Source organism: Neopelma chrysocephalum, unplaced genomic scaffold (assembly GCF_003984885.1).
Source record: "Neopelma chrysocephalum unplaced genomic scaffold, ASM398488v2 Primary Assembly neopelma1_24, whole genome shotgun sequence".
In the NCBI taxonomy this organism is placed as follows: domain Eukaryota; kingdom Metazoa; phylum Chordata; class Aves; order Passeriformes; family Pipridae; genus Neopelma; species Neopelma chrysocephalum.
Window position 1 is genome coordinate 3,581,975 of NW_020897693.1, and position 15,677 is coordinate 3,597,651.

At 39.5% G+C, this 15,677-nt stretch overlaps 1 protein-coding gene across 6 annotated transcripts in view; it reads right to left on the reverse strand.

Annotated features, from left to right (window-relative positions):
* Positions 1 to 15,656, reverse strand: part of ZNF143 (zinc finger protein 143) — a 39,083-nt gene extending 23,427 nt beyond the window's left edge. Inside the window, exons 1-7 of one of the 6 annotated variants that reach the window (XM_027700405.1) lie at positions 9,840 to 10,990; positions 8,460 to 8,574; positions 3,097 to 3,227; positions 2,260 to 2,352; positions 1,717 to 1,800; positions 1,415 to 1,495; positions 126 to 322 (exon numbers count right to left, since the gene is read on the reverse strand). In XM_027700405.1, coding sequence (XP_027556206.1) covers positions 126 to 322; positions 1,415 to 1,495; positions 1,717 to 1,800; positions 2,260 to 2,352; positions 3,097 to 3,220 — 579 coding nt within the window. In that variant the 5' untranslated portion in view covers positions 3,221 to 3,227; positions 8,460 to 8,574; positions 9,840 to 10,990. Of the gene's footprint in view, positions 1 to 125; positions 323 to 1,414; positions 1,496 to 1,716; positions 1,801 to 2,259; positions 2,353 to 3,096; positions 3,228 to 8,459; positions 8,575 to 9,839; positions 10,991 to 11,016; positions 13,333 to 15,550 lie in introns of those variants that run through there. The other 5 variants (XM_027700418.1, XM_027700399.1, XM_027700410.1 and 2 more) reach the window with 5 other exon arrangements.
* Positions 15,657 to 15,677: the final 21 nt, after the last annotated feature.

Below are 15,677 nucleotides of genomic sequence, written 5' to 3' on the forward strand. Positions count from 1 at the left end.
CAATTTGGTGTTCTCTCTTCTACGATTCTAAGACTCTCTTAATTATCATTTTAATTCTTAGACGACAGTTGGCTTTTGCTGCTACACTAAAACATTACGGATGGAGAAAACATCTCTCAGTGTACCTTGGCTGCATATTGCTCCAAAGCACTGATGGTGTCTGGGTCGATGGCAGCATCTCCTGTGTGAAGACCTGCCACTGTGCCATCAGCCTGAATGGCTAAAATGGTATCTGACTGTGGCATTTGCACCGTGTGGTGGATGTAGGCAGTGGTTCCATCCTCCAGCTGGACAGCTTGTAATGCACTCTGGTCATAACTGTCTGAGAAAGGGTATTACAAAGTGTTAGGATTCTAAAAGGAACAGCAATGTCTGCATGTTACATGGGAAACTACTGCTCTTTAGGAAATGTCTCCTAAAGTCATAAATATATATGAAATATATGAGAAATACAGCCACTAGTATATGAGAAATATAAACATTTAAAACAACACTACAAATAGCACTGAGGAAATGTTTTTGAAGACAATATCTTCTATAGTTTTATTTCTGCACTTATGAAAGTACAAACAAAAATTTATATGGGTCTTTATTTACAAAGGAAACCAAGAACACAAACGTGCTTTCCATTTCATATCCACTCACAATAAAATTAAAGTAACATGTATTGATGTCAATACTTCAGATTTTAGAATTCGTAGATCTGATCATTTTAAGAACAGAATCATGCAAATATGCAAAGAAACACAGAAACTATATGATTACTTTTAACAAAAAAATTCTTTATTACATTCTTTCCTCTTGGTATTGTCACACTGGTTTAAACAGACCTAAAATATATACTTGATCACTTTTTCTAGAGAAGTGGTATTATTTCCAGGACTAGTATAATCATCTTCTACAGAAACATAAGTTATCATTTGAAATAAATACATTTGCATTCTTGACTGCCAGCTGTCACATCTTCTGCCCTACTGTCAAATGGCAAAATCATCAATAGCATGATCTTTAAAATTTAAGCCAATCTCTACATTCTTCAGCTCAAGCAGGATTGACTGATTCTTACCTAATTCTTTCTCTTCCATTTTCACATGCAATTATTGCTGACATCTGTATAAGGCCTTACATTCTCTACTAACATGACATGCACTTACTCTAATGTGACCCTGGGTTAAAAAAAAAAGTGGAATATGCTGGTTTGGATTCTGTTTACAACTGTTATATGAGACCCAAAAAGGGAACCAAACCAGTCTCATTTCAACAATTTTCAGATGTCACAAAGTAAAGGCAACAAGTCATTTACAGTGGGAATCACACTACCTAACGTGATAGTTTACAAGAGTATCATGTTTGATACTGCTCAAGTTCTGTTGAACACTAATGTAATGAATCACACTTCAAAAAAGAAAGTTACCTTTCGAGGTGTGATGAATAAATGCCGTAGTTCCATCTTCCAGCTGAACTGCCTGTCCATCTTCCAGGCGCAAGCTGTCCCCTGTTCACAGAATTACAGAACTTCAACAATAGTCTGAAGAATACCTTAGTTGGAAAGATTAAACACTAAATACCTAGAATTACAAAATACCTAAGATCTCTTCATGACTGTTTCCATTAAAATAAGAAATCAAGCTATTATCATGACTGTTAATTAATTGATATCAATATTTATCAGTAATACGTTATTTTATAACATATTTCTTGTATTATTGCACTTACTGCTTTTAGGCATAGGTACATGTTGAACATAAGCAGCAGAACCATCTTCTAATTGAATCACTTGGCCATCCATTAATTTACCATCTGAAATATACAGAATATTTTTAAGAATTCTAATTGTCTAACACAGTTTAAACACACAGTTGATACTTTCTGGATTAAAATATAAATAAAATATTAGCAAGAAATAATGTTTGGTAAAGAGTAAGCACAGTGTGACCGTATGGAGGTTTTAAAATTCTGGAATTATAAAAATGGAAAAGGTCTGCTGTCCTATCCAGTAGGTAGAATGTTGGTATTTCGGTTTGAACTGTAAAGATCACTTCACTTTTGTTTGACATATGTTCTGAATTTAATTTTTGCATCTTATTAGTAGCAGAAATAAATAGTTATTTTATACTATTACTGTAATACCTGTAATTTCCAACTGGAATTGGAACTTCATAAACACTGTACAGATTTTGCCTGACTTTAAAATCCAAAGAGAGGGCTAAAAATGGGGATACCATTTGAATACTCATCAACTTCCAGTCCTTTATGTACCTTTAGAATTGTGCTGTATGTAAGCAGTGGAGCCATCAGCCAGGGTAACTGCTTGCAAACTTACACCTTCCATGTTTTCTAAGTTGTCCCCATCTGGCAGAGAAAAAAATTTCATGTTCACTATAACCAGCATCAAACCCTAGAAATCTCAACTTAGAGATCTCTATAAATTATTACATCCCCTTAAAGCATATTGACTTCAGAAATAATAATGGGAAGTAGTTCTTACTTGCCTTCTGGTTTTTGAACCTTGACCACATATTTGGGTCATATGTTCAAGATTTTGCTCTGTAAACGTGACAGCTAAAATCTTATTTTCCTTAACTAAAAAAATATACGACACAAAATAACTAACTATAAATTAGGTCACAACAGTTAACAATTAAATAACAATATATATACTTCTATTGATAATTTTGTTTTGTACAACACTAGCTGTCATTGATAAACAAAACTATTTAGATTAAAATAGGAGAAAGAGTTTGTAATCATGTAAAATCATAATAAAGCTGTCAGAAAACATTAAGTTTAAGCCAATCTCAGGTCATTAATCTATTTTAAAACTTGTTTAATACACAGATATAAACTAAAGTTACAAAGTATAAAACAGTAAGACTATACTGAGAATAAAGTCAGATTTTATATTTTGCATTTTGGCACATTTACACTTCTATTCTCTTAATTAAGAGATAATTTCCTTTCAGAATTAAATTAGTGAATTTAACCAATCTCAGTTAACTATTGCCTGTTAGATTTTTCATTTCAAATGCACATGAATTTTAGTGTTTTATCTGAGTTTCAAAGAGGAAAGACACAATAATGTAGAGATATTTTAACCTGAAGGTTCACCTTGCACAGCTACAGCTTCTGTTAGACACAGAGTCACATGCTGGGCCTCCATTCCTCCTCCAGAAAATTCAGTCATTCCCTGAGAGTCTCGATTTATCTGAGCTAATAACATTGTCTACCTAGAAAGAAAGCATTCACAAAATAGAAAATTTAAATACAGAACCAGAAACAGTTAATCCCAGTTTAATGTGATTTTTATACAGCTGCTACAAATATTTTGTTATGTTTTACATAAAAAAAGATGCAAAGAATTATTGACTTACTTGGAAAATACTTCTGAGGAATAAAAGTTATCTGAAATAGGTACACATTACTTCCTGAATTAACTAAGCTGTTAAGGACTTCAGGTAGTAGTTACTAAATTAAAGCGCATCAACCACATTCAGATTTCAGTTAAATATAAATTATTTAACCAATGTATAAAGAATAATGGTCATAATGACAGTATAAGTAATGATATCTGTTTGTCCCCAGAATTAAAATAAAGCTGACAATTCATCCACGGTCACCCCTGACAACAGTGGACCTTTACCTGCATAAATTAAACATTTCTCCAGTGCCAGACAGAAACTAGCACACACTGGGAAATGCACACTTCATTAGTAAGTCTAACAGAATGATCCAGCTGTTTTCCTAGATTTTCCAGAAAGGTTTCTGTTTAAATTTAAAAAAAAAAAAATCTGTCCTTGAAAATAGTGAAGTATCTCATGATGAAATGTGTTAATTAGACAACAGCATAGTGACTAGGGAGTGACTGCTGTATCTCACAGAACCAGATATAGCCACCCCTTTGGATACTGATTTTTTACCCAGGCATGTTTCAATACGTGAGATTTATAAGTTTACTGAACCTGAAAGGCTATTAATAATTTTCAGTATTCCTAGATTAAGAAGCTATAAAGGAAATATACAACATTGCATTCTGCTAACTCAGATGTTGGCTTTAACCACAGGGAGAAAAAAAACCTCAACCACACATAAAACCGAGTTCTGCAAGCCCTTTAGTTAATATGACATCCACTTAGATGTGGATGAAAAGTGAGGGGAAAAAAAACATCACATGGAACTGGAATCCAGGCTACAGAGCATTATATTCCCCCCTTTCCAACCTCTTGATAGTCAAGAGTTTTTCTTACAGTAAGAAACAGTTAGATAATCTCACAGAAAGGTTACAGATAAACAATCACGGCTTTTATTCCTACTATGGTTCTATGACCTGCTGGTTTATAATTCAAGGCTGAGAAGAATAATCTAAGGTTTTTAATTTACTTTTGATTACGTTTCTAAATAACTAAACTATTTTCAACTCTCGGAAATCTGCCCTTGGATAATTCATCAACAGTGTCAGAGACTACTGAGAAAACCATGCCTATATTGAAAGTAAATAAGGAATGCAAAATTAGACCATGTAGGTACTCCAGCATGCCTACAGTATTTAAAAGGTTGGTACACTCATTTAGTAGCTGAAAGTTATACCCACGCCATGTTTTCCAAATACATCCAAGTGTACATAGTGAGCCAGACTATTTCCTAGAGCTGCAGGCAGCTACTTCAGTTTCTTAGTCTGAGCAGAGGACAAGCCGAGGCACAAGCAGCAGCTTTGGCCACGTGAAGGGCTTCAGCGAGGGCTGTGCACAAATCGGTGTGTCCCCACAGCCCAAACCCCGCTAAATTTTAATGTGCTGTTACACCAAGTACCCACAGCACCTCCTGAAACTGGACGCGGAGTCCAAATCCAAAATATAATTCAAAATGGGTGTGAGAGATTTTTTTTAACATCCAAGAGAAGATGGGTAATTCTTCCCAGCATCCTTTTCAAGAAAAGCTTTTACAGAAAATGAGGCCACTAAAGAGTTCTAATACAACCAAAAAAGAGCCAGTGCAGAGAAGCCATCCAGACTAAATTGCATTTATACTAGATGTTTCTGAAGAAAATGAAATAGCAAAGTTTTTTTGGATACTATAATCTAAGGGACAAGGAATTGTATGAGGACATAAGAGATCCTCTTCCTCTGCCATCTCCATATCAGTGCCTTTCGACAAGTAACTTCTTTCCTTACTACTCATGACCCCCAATCTCAAAATAGGGAGAAAATACTTAAGAAGCACTTTGCTTGCAAACTAAAAATGGGACAACATGCTGTAGCCTAACCAGAATCAGCCTAGCCAGGCACTGAAGTGGCCCTACTCTCAGCACTCATGTATTATGTATCAAATAAGAGAACTGATGCAGTTAAAAAAAAATCAACTAGCAGCAAAATGAGATTTATTCCAGACCAGTCTGAAGGACTGCTTCTCTGGAGGTACTGCCAGCTTGTAGGAAGTTAAATTAAGTAATTATGGTATTATATGCTAGTGCTGCACAGAGGGTCTGGTCTGTCTTCTTAACTGCTAACAGAGGTCTGTGGTGTAAGTATTTTCCATTCACTGAATCTTCAGGACACCTCACAGAAGCAGGTTGCAAAACAGCCAGACCATTTCACACAGCAAAGAAAGGCTACACCACCACTGGTTTTGACTAGAACTGTACAGTGAAACAATTCCAGCAGGGACTGCGCCTCAAAGGCCTTTCAGCTCAGGTAAGCCTGACGAGTATTCCTCCAGGGCTTAGGGCTTTTCTCTCACCTTTGGGGCAGGAGTGAGGAGTCCCATCAACACAGACAGCTGCACAGTTCTGACAGAGTCTGAGCAGAACCAATGGCTTAATGGGTCAGTAGCTATTTTGGAAGAAATCTAATACGAGATAAATTCAAGGGCTGAAGGAGCAATAGTATTTGTCTAAATTGTTTCAGTGTTTGTTACTGTAGCGTTGCTGACTAACAAGTATCACACACTTGAAAAGAACCAAAGTGAACTGCTGCACACAGAGCAACGTCTACTATTTTCCTCTATTCCACGTGATCTGGACAATCACTACCATCTTACACAGTAACTTACACAGACTGTATTGCTGCTTTCTCCCAGTTTTAGCTACTTTAAATGATCCCTTCCAATATATCCTTTTCCCAATCCTCTGTCCTTCCACTAGTTTCTTACCCTCAGCTCCATCCCTTCTCCTTCAAGTATTAATTTCCTTCTTCAGCCAGTCTTACCACGATACCAAATTTCCAGGACATCCCTCTTCCCAAATATAATCCCATCCTTCTTATCAGAACAATCTAAAATACTCCCATGTCCACACCAGCTCCTTCTGCACTAGCCTCCAAGTCTTCTCTTACTGCTGGTCTGTTCTACATGCCCATCACACCACTGTCTATCACCTTCCTGCCTCTCTGATTTAAGAGATTTCATGTTTACACCCACCTTGGAAGCAGATCCCTCATAACAGAGGTTGGAGCACTGGAACCCTCCCAGACAGCAACCCCCAGCCCAGCTCTCACTCCCTCTTTGGTGACAGCAGTTTTGCTCTGTCACTCCTGTGCAGGGAGGAGAACCCTCAGCCAAGAGTGGATGTGCTGCTCCCTTTCAGCCTCTCTTCCTTCTCCCCAGTGGAGAACACAGACTAACCAGACAGGGCTATGAGTTCTGAGAACAAGGAAAGATGTAAAGTTGGCCTGTAGAGAAACGATCATCCCATCAGAGAGATTGCTGCTACAGCATTATTTTGTAAGAGTGGTCAAATACAGGAACAGATTGCCAAAACAGATTATGGGCTCTCCATCCTTGCAGGTGTTTAAGACTCAACTTGACACAGCCCTGGGCAACCTGGTCTAATGAGATCTGCCTCGATCAGGGCAGATAACTCCTGGAAGTCCCTTCCAACTTGAACTGCTCCAGGATAATTTTCATAATGCACATACTTAAAACAGTATCCCCATGCTGTTGGTATATCATCCACCCTGCAAATCTACTCTCCTAACATACTTTAATTTGCTTTGCTTTTTTCTAAACCAGCCTGTTTTCATCAAACTCGAATCTCTTCCCTTACGTCCACCTCTGTCATTCTCTTCCATCCTCTTTTCCCCTAACTGGCTTATGTGCTGCTTTCTCCTGAGCTTCCAGCATATTTGTCTCCATCCTTTTTCCAATCTGGATCTCACCAGCTTTTTTCCCCTAACCCACCTCATTGCTTGTATTTCTGTGCATTTGCATCACTAGGCATTTTTCTTTAAACCTGTCAGGAGTTTTGTCTGCAAAAATCTGGGAAGACTTCCTTTACCCACTGCAAATACTGCAACTCATTAGTTGAAAAACAGCTGAAAGCACCCATTTTTAGGAAAAGACAGGAACCCTGGGGTGCGGCCTGTGTGGCAGCTCAGCAAGATTGATGCACATGTGTTCTGCTTAATCTTAAGAGCTGTCCTACAGAAAAGACAAGTACAGGCTCAGTCATGAAGTCTCACTGAAGTGAAAATTTGAGACTTGACTTCCTGAACTCTGTTGCAAATCTTCACAGATCATACTCAAGCTGCAATTTTCAAAGGCACGTTAATGGTGTTTGGGAAGACTTTCACAAGGACAGTAACACATCTTGCATTCCTGAAACAATTAGTCACCAAAATACTCCTATGGTATTCATGCAGAGAAAATCTTACCATTCTTTAAGGTGGTTAGAACACTTCTCAAATAAAGTCAGCCCCAGACAAAAAAGTTAAGACTAAAAATCTCTGAACTGAAAACAGTGTCTGACAGAAGGAAGCAACAGCCAGTAACCCCAGTACAACACTGACAGATCAAGTACACAGGGACAATTTTTTATTGAAAAAAACCACAAAACACAAAAAAACCCCAAACCACCCCTTTCCCCCCCTGCAAATCGCCTGAACAGAAAAAACTGTGAACTCAGGTACATGTTAAATTCTCAACACTCAGGGGAGGTGGTTAAAAATAAAGTATTTTTCATGAAGACTTCATCAAGTTGCCCATCTGGAGACCACCTCTTTTATTTTTCCCTCCACTAACACTCAAATAACATCTTCTGGGTGCCATCACTTGTTTTGGAGAAAAGACGCAAGGTTAAAAGAGTGGTTTTCACGTAAACTCAATTCAGCAACTGGAAACAGGAATCTCCACTAAAACCAGGAATCAAGCAACTATGACACAGCAGGTGGACTCAGGCAGCTAAAAAGCGAGGGAAGAGCTGGCAGAGGGCATGGCTGCCATGGAGCACAAAGGGGGCTTGGGGCACTTGGGAACTCCAGCAGCTGAGAGGAAGTACTGCATGGGAAGACCCCAGTGAAACTGAAAAGTAGCAGGAATTCATCATTTAAGGAATGACTATATCACTGCATTGCTGGACAAAGGAAAAAATCTGCAGCAGCAGAAACTCCTTAGAGAAAAAAAGATGATGCTTAGAGGATAATTAACAGGAAATGGAATAAAGTTTGTAATAGCAGTCATGGAAAACTTACTGTTATAAAATACAATCTTGAATGGGCGGAAAGAACTGGGAAAGACAGACAGGAAAAAAGCTACTCCAGACATTCAGTAACCTTGTCATTGTTCACTCCCATTGCAAAGACAGCACTGAGAAGTTTGAAATAATACCCACTTATTTCATTTTAAAAGAAACATCACTTTTATTTTTAATACACTTCTAAATAATGTACAAAACCATTGTAATTTTATAAAATCCATAAAAGTAGCAAATAAAAACCAATCAAGAAAAGTAAGACAGCAAATGACATATAACTTCATAGTAGTAGAACTTTCATTAAGAAATTTTAGAAAACAGCACTCTCGTGTTTGACAAAGTTGGATCCCAAAATCAGTTCAAGTATGTCAGCACAGTAATGTAATTAAGCTTTTTCTGAATTAGATACTGGCTGCATTAGGGCCCTTAACAACTGACATGATTGCAAATATCAGTAATTTCACAAAACTAGTCTGAGTAACAAACATTTGTGAAAAACCAAAATTAGTACCTACAATTAACAATCTGGTCAAATACACTTCAATTGATAATTCATATGCAGTACAGCCTTCTGGGTCTCAATGCAAAAAATGTCTGGCATGGACTGAAAAATTGCTTGCCCACACAAAGTTTTTTTAGAGGACCCAAGAGGACTTTTAGCATTTTTTTTTCACTAATTACATGAAGTCATTTGTCACCTATAAGCTTAGAAATACAAACATGGGAGAACTAAAGACTTTACAATCTTATTTCTGTTCCCCTATGTACCTTTATGCTAATCTTTTCCAGTATTACAGGAGAAATCTGGAGCAGGGTCAGAAATGAAATCTAGATCCTGTGGGTGCTTTGAACAAATGCTTCAATAGACGTGGATTTCTTTTTTCATCAATAGCCCTTACCTTTTCCAGTACTTTACCAGTGCACTGAAACATTGGGGTTTATGCTGTAATCATTCAGATTGACTTCCAACAAATAAATATAACAGACTATTTAATGTCAGGCACTTCTAAATATTTCTCATATAATCTCAGTGTCTTTTACTGTACCTTCTCCAGTCTTTTGTAAATGCAAAACATAATTAAACATCAGTTTCCACCACATTAATCATCCACGCGATAAAACAGAAACAAGGCTGAAACACAGAATAAAAATCTCTACTACAGAATCTGGTAACAATAGTTGGATTCAGATAAAGGGGCAAGATATGTAATTTAACAGCAAATTACACAATCATTTTCTAATTTTCTACATGGTAAAGGTGTGTGAATTATAAACCATGGGCTCTAAGCCTGGCCCTGGAAAAGAACCTGACCAAGACTGACAGCACTGCCAACTGCATAAGCTCAATGTACATGCTCAGGGTGGCAGCACAGCTTACCTCCAGAGACTCATGGTGCCCAAAGCAGAGGCTTGCAGTCAAACTCAAGGCTCCTTTTTACTCTTTTTACAGTTTCAACTCTTCTGTTCCACAAGAGATACAATCTGATAATAATGCAGTTCAAGACTAATTCACTGCCACAGTGTTTGCTATCTCCTCAGAAATAACAGATAAATGCAAGACCAAATTTATCACTGCCATAACAATGCACAAGTCTGACTTCAGTGAGAGAAGTGAGAACTTGGGCAGTGAGAACCATATTTAGCCTCACAAAATTACTTCATGTTCCAGCAGTCTTTTTCCCCCAAAAGTCATTACCATACAGTTTACACTGCAAATACCATCTACAAATTATGAATGTTAAACCTATTGTCAGAGATCAATGTAGGCATTTTATATATAATATTATGAGATGATGCATATGTGTGTAATTTCACACTGTGGGAGTGCTAAGGTTGCTATTATTTCCAAATGTATGGCATTTAAAAACAGGCAGATCCAAAAGCCACCCACCAAGAAGTCCTACATGTGTAGAAAAGACTCAGGTTGATCCCAAATATGTTTGCTTACTTCACGTGCTTCTTGGATATACGAGAGAAGAAATTACTGGTTAATCAAAGGAGGCCAGAGTAGTTCCATCAGCATGTGAGCTGTCAGCAGTGCTGGCAGAAAGCTAATTAAACTCCTGCTGCAGCTCTGGGACAAGCACCTCACAGCAGACACCCAGTTCCATGACCACATCTGCCTTGGGTGCACTATTACAGCACCACTGCTTCCAAGTGACTACCCCAGTGGGCAGCACAGCCTTCAGCCAGCAGTTTGGAACAATTTAGGAGTCTTCCGACAGCACGGATTCCAAAAATCCTGCATGGAAGCTGCCAAGCAATTGAGATCTGTACAGCACTGTTTGCAGATGTAGAGAGACCAGGATCCTGAAAACTTTATTAATAAAGTACCAAAGTGTACTAATGCACCTGGCCAATGAGTAATGCAGTAATTAGAGTTATTATTAGTAGTACAGTGCTGCAGAGGTCTGGCTTGAGAAAGGGCCATCCATATAATCTGTACCAAAACACCCAATTCAGGTGAGACTGAAAACACCTCTGTCATTGGGAATGCTTGGCTGTGTGCATGGAATGGCCTGCAGACCTACTGCAGCAGGAACAATGGAACTCACCTACCAAAACAGTCCATCAAGTTTCTCTCAACTCAGCTGATATTCCTTGCTCAAAGCTAAGACACGTTTCTTCTCTCCTGGCCAAACCTGTATTATTAATGCTCAGGCACACCTTTACTAAAAAAAAAAACAAAACAACCTCATTTTCTTTACTGTAGACTAACTGGTAATAAATCACTTGAGTTTAAGAGTAAAAAAAAGTAAGGATAAATAATTATAAAGTGCAAATTCAGGGAAAAAAAGCCTGAAACTATGGTAGGTTATATGATTTTCTGAAAAAAATTTACAATGTGATTGACAAAGATGAAAAAAACACTCGAACTTAAAATAATTTTTCAGCACACTAATGAGAGAAAGCACAAGATTTCATTCCAGTGGAGTTTTACCCTGAAAGTCATGAAGTGAGAAATGTATTTAAAGCACTTAACAGATGAAACTGTGTTTTTTAAAAAATTGGCTTCTGTTTGTTTGTTCTTGACATCAAGTGTATATACCTAAAATGCTGGCTATATCAAGAAGGTATCCAGGTGATGCATGTCAGAATTGTATCCAAATTACTCCTAGAAACAATAATGCCTATATGCAGTTAAAAAAAAAAAGATATAGTTAATGTCTGAAGTACTTCAGGGAGTTACTTAATTCTTAAATCATAAACCCTCCAGTTATATCAGTGTTTTAAATAAAACTAGGAACATCTGGTGAATAGGTGAATACTTAAGGGCCAAAAATCTGAAAGCAACTGAGACCAACTATTTCTATCCATGTTTTACTTTAATGTCAAACAGACCTCTTTCTTAATTGTCAAGAAATCACAGAAGTGACTTATTTACATCACCAAAACAAATTAATCCCGGCCATGCCCTTTCAAATCCTGCAAATCCACTGAGACTGCCAACAAAAGAAGGAATTTTGAGTGGGATTTTTTGTGTGGTTAGGAGTTAATTAGTAATCTGATAACTGCATTAGAGATGTATCAGCATTAGCCATGACAGTTAACGGCAGTGTTTTAAGCCAGGGTTGTATTTCAGGAACTGAACGGGCAGTCTATTGGATTGCCAAAACCACATTACAAATGTAAATTGAAAAGCAGTACATCTAAATACATTCTGTGAAAGTCTGTGTAGTACATTAGCTCAGCGTGCAAATACTTAAAATATGGGTAACACCAACTAACTTGCAAATATGGACCCATCCTCCTATTCTAGAAAAGTCTGTCATCAGAAATGAAGTCCAAGGGCATTGGGCAGGTAACACAATTTTCCACTCAAGTGGAAAGTCTCAAGTCTATAGAGAAGGAAACATTCTGAAGACATTTATGTAGTCTGTAAGATACAGACTGAGGGAAGTGTTACGTAGTTTTCAAGTATAACTCTGGTGTCAACCTTGAAAAATCACAAAAGTTGCTGGAACTGTAAATTCCCTTCAAACCAAGAACTTCGCTTATTTAACAAATATTATCTTGGTGGAGCAAAGTACAACCCCACTATACAATTAAAAAAGCATTGTAAACCTGAAAATTTTAACAGATTAAATCACTAAAAGCATTTACTTATTTAATCCAATTCTAGTTTTCAGTAACTGATCAACAGTTGCTAGTGCATAGAGCGAGAGAACCAAAATCGTACTCTCTTAAGTAAATACAACCAAGAGCAGACAAGTTACATATTTGGGTACAGGCAAAACCCCACAATACCCACTGTGCCATGATGGGTTGCAAGGCTTTCTTCCCCTCCTCCCTAGAAGTTGTGTCCGTGGAGAGGCACCTCCCTCAGACTCAGAACAATACCTGTGCTCAGATTCAAGAAGAGGATCCATCTGTTTAGATCACAGTCTATCTTACGGACCATAAGCTACACAAAACCCTTCCTTCCATCTTTTGAGACACAAGGTACAGGAACAGACTACTCAATTCATGCTCTCTTTACCAGGTGCACAGTTTTCCTTTTAGCACAGAAGAGATGAAAAAACAAACTGCCCCCTATTGATGCCGAGCAGAAAATCATTACTGGTGAGCTGCAGACATGGGCAAGAGATGTGGCAACACAGGAAAAAAACGCCAGTGGCAAGGAAAGGCTGGCCTGCGATGCTGTCCTATGTACATACACATGTCAGAGGCTGCAGGAGTTATAAAAGCAGCAGAAATCGTGGGGATGATCAAGGAAGCAGATACAAGTCAAAATGCAGACAGGAAAGAGTAATACTGGAATTGGAAAACAAGAGCACTGAGACAGTTCGATTTTCCTCATGAATATTTACACTGTCCATTGTAGCGCCTGAAATTGGAAGAATTGCCCTGATTAGTGCCTTGATTATCTGGAATGTGCTGTTCCCTTTGTGTGGAAACCCGTCCAAATTCAGCTGAGCCCTACACTTTAGAAAACAATGAGTTTCACAGGTGCCAACTAAAGACTCCTCAATACCTTAATTAACAGCGTTTCTCAAAGACTCCACCTACGCTGAGCACGTTTTAACCCAAAACTCTTAAGGCTCACATGCAATGACAAGGGAAGATCAACATCCCAGTCTTAAGCGACGCCATCCTGACCAAATTTAAACGGAGGAACCCTTAGCCTAATCCTGTGCACATCCCACAGAAAACTGCAGGTGAGCAAGCAGCCACCAGCAGCAGACTGCAGCTTAGACCTGTTCACTGCTCCAAGTCCTGCCAATTCCCTTCTCCTGGATAGCACAGGACAGAAAAATGTGGGCCACCAACAGTCCACTGAACTGAAGCTGCACATAACTGGAGATATTCTAGAGAAAACCCCAAATTTACAGACTAATTTTGGCACCCATTACCAGGACTATTCATCACTTGGCTATTGCTATGCCCCTCTCCTGAGGAAAGCACAATACTACACCAGCATGAAGACATAAAGGAGTCCGCGTGACTTTCTAGCTAAAGAACCTTCCACACTTGTTTAATTATTTGCTTTATTTGAGCCTTTAATATAAAGCAAAATTACTCTTCCTCAAATACAGTACTACAAATTAAATGTTAATTACAACAATGAGAATAGTTTACATAAGTTACGAAATCAATTTGAAATACGTTTCTCAAAACTCTTTAAAATGGTTATTTTCACATCTCATTTAAGCTGCCATCTACTACCAAAACAATAATCTATTATTTGACTACATATTCCTGAGTTTCGTGTACACTGATTCAGACAAATCGCTTTTGACACGTGTACAGCTTAATGCAGAAATACAAAGAAACAAGCCATGAAAACACGGCCACATCGTACTCTGCCATTCTAAAGCCGTACGGCAAATGCATAAAGCTAAAAATGTATTATGCATACATTATTCTTTTAAAAATCTACTAAGTAAATCGAATTTAATTTTTCAGGTACTAGCACCTTGAAGCTACAACAGAAATATCTGGTGCATACTCCTCTAAGACTGCAGATTCATAGCACCCGAAGCAGAATCTCGATAAAACTGTATGACAAGAGAAATATGTTTCTTTTGAATGACAGTAAGGCTGAAGTTCCTGTATCACTGGAAACAGGAATAACATTCCCTACGACATCAGGTATCACTCTGCATATGACGGCAAATGCAATTCTTTGATAGTTCAAAACCAACCCCTAAGAGACTTCATACAGAACTGGACCTGCTCAACCGCAGGCTTGTCCTAACAGAAAATTAAAACTTCCATGGAAGTCACGTCAATTTTTTCTCGACGAAAAAAAGCACCACGACTAAGACCTTATCAGAAAATAAAACAAAAAAATCTTTGCGTTATTGCAGGCAGTTTTTCTAGAGAAGGCAGCTTCTCGTTATCCCGTTCTATTGGAAGTTCTGGAGGAGAAAAGCTGACGGGAACGACAAGAGCAGTTGTTAAAAAAAAAAAAAATTTAAAAAAATTAAGATGCTCTTGCACTAAAGATGCACTAAAATAGATGAATTCAGAAGCCGAGAAGGTGCCAGGGCCTTCTCCGGTGCGAACGCGACCGCAGCCGCGTTTAACAGCAGCGACTCGGGGCCGGAGCGGCGGATTTTCCCTCCCGGAGCGTGCGCGGGTCCGGCCGGGCCGGGCCCGGGGAGCTCCCACGGCAACTGCTCCGCTGCCGCTGAGCGGCCAACAAAAAACCAGAAATATCACTTCTTTAAAAAATAAATATAATTAAAAATAAATAAAAAATAAATTAAAAAAGGGAAAAAAATAAAAATAGGCGAAGCCCCCAGACCGACGCCCGCCGAGCGCGGGGCCCGCCGCGCCCCGGCCCGCGCCCCCCTGGCCCCCCGCCGCCCCCGCCCGTGACGCAGCGCCGAGCGGGCCCGGGGGGGGCGGCCCTGGGGGACCCCCGCGGGCGGGGAGGGGCCGGCAGAGGCCCCGCGGAGCGGAGCGGCTTTATCGCCACGGCTCCGCCGCTCGGCTCGGTGCCGCCCGCGGCCGCTGCCCCTTGCCCGCCTCCCCGAGTGCCGCCGGCGGGCGCGGCCCGGCCCGGCGCGGTGCGGCAGCCCCGTCCGGAGATGGCGGAGGGAGCATAAGGCACACTGGGTAAAAGCACATTTATATACGAACCTCGCCGAGAAATTTTCCAACAATTCCTCCGTCCGACCCCACCATGCACCAGGACAGGAAACGGCCGCCTCGGCGCCGCCCGCCCGCGCGGCACCGCCCCGCGCCCCGCGGGCGGGGCCCGACCGCG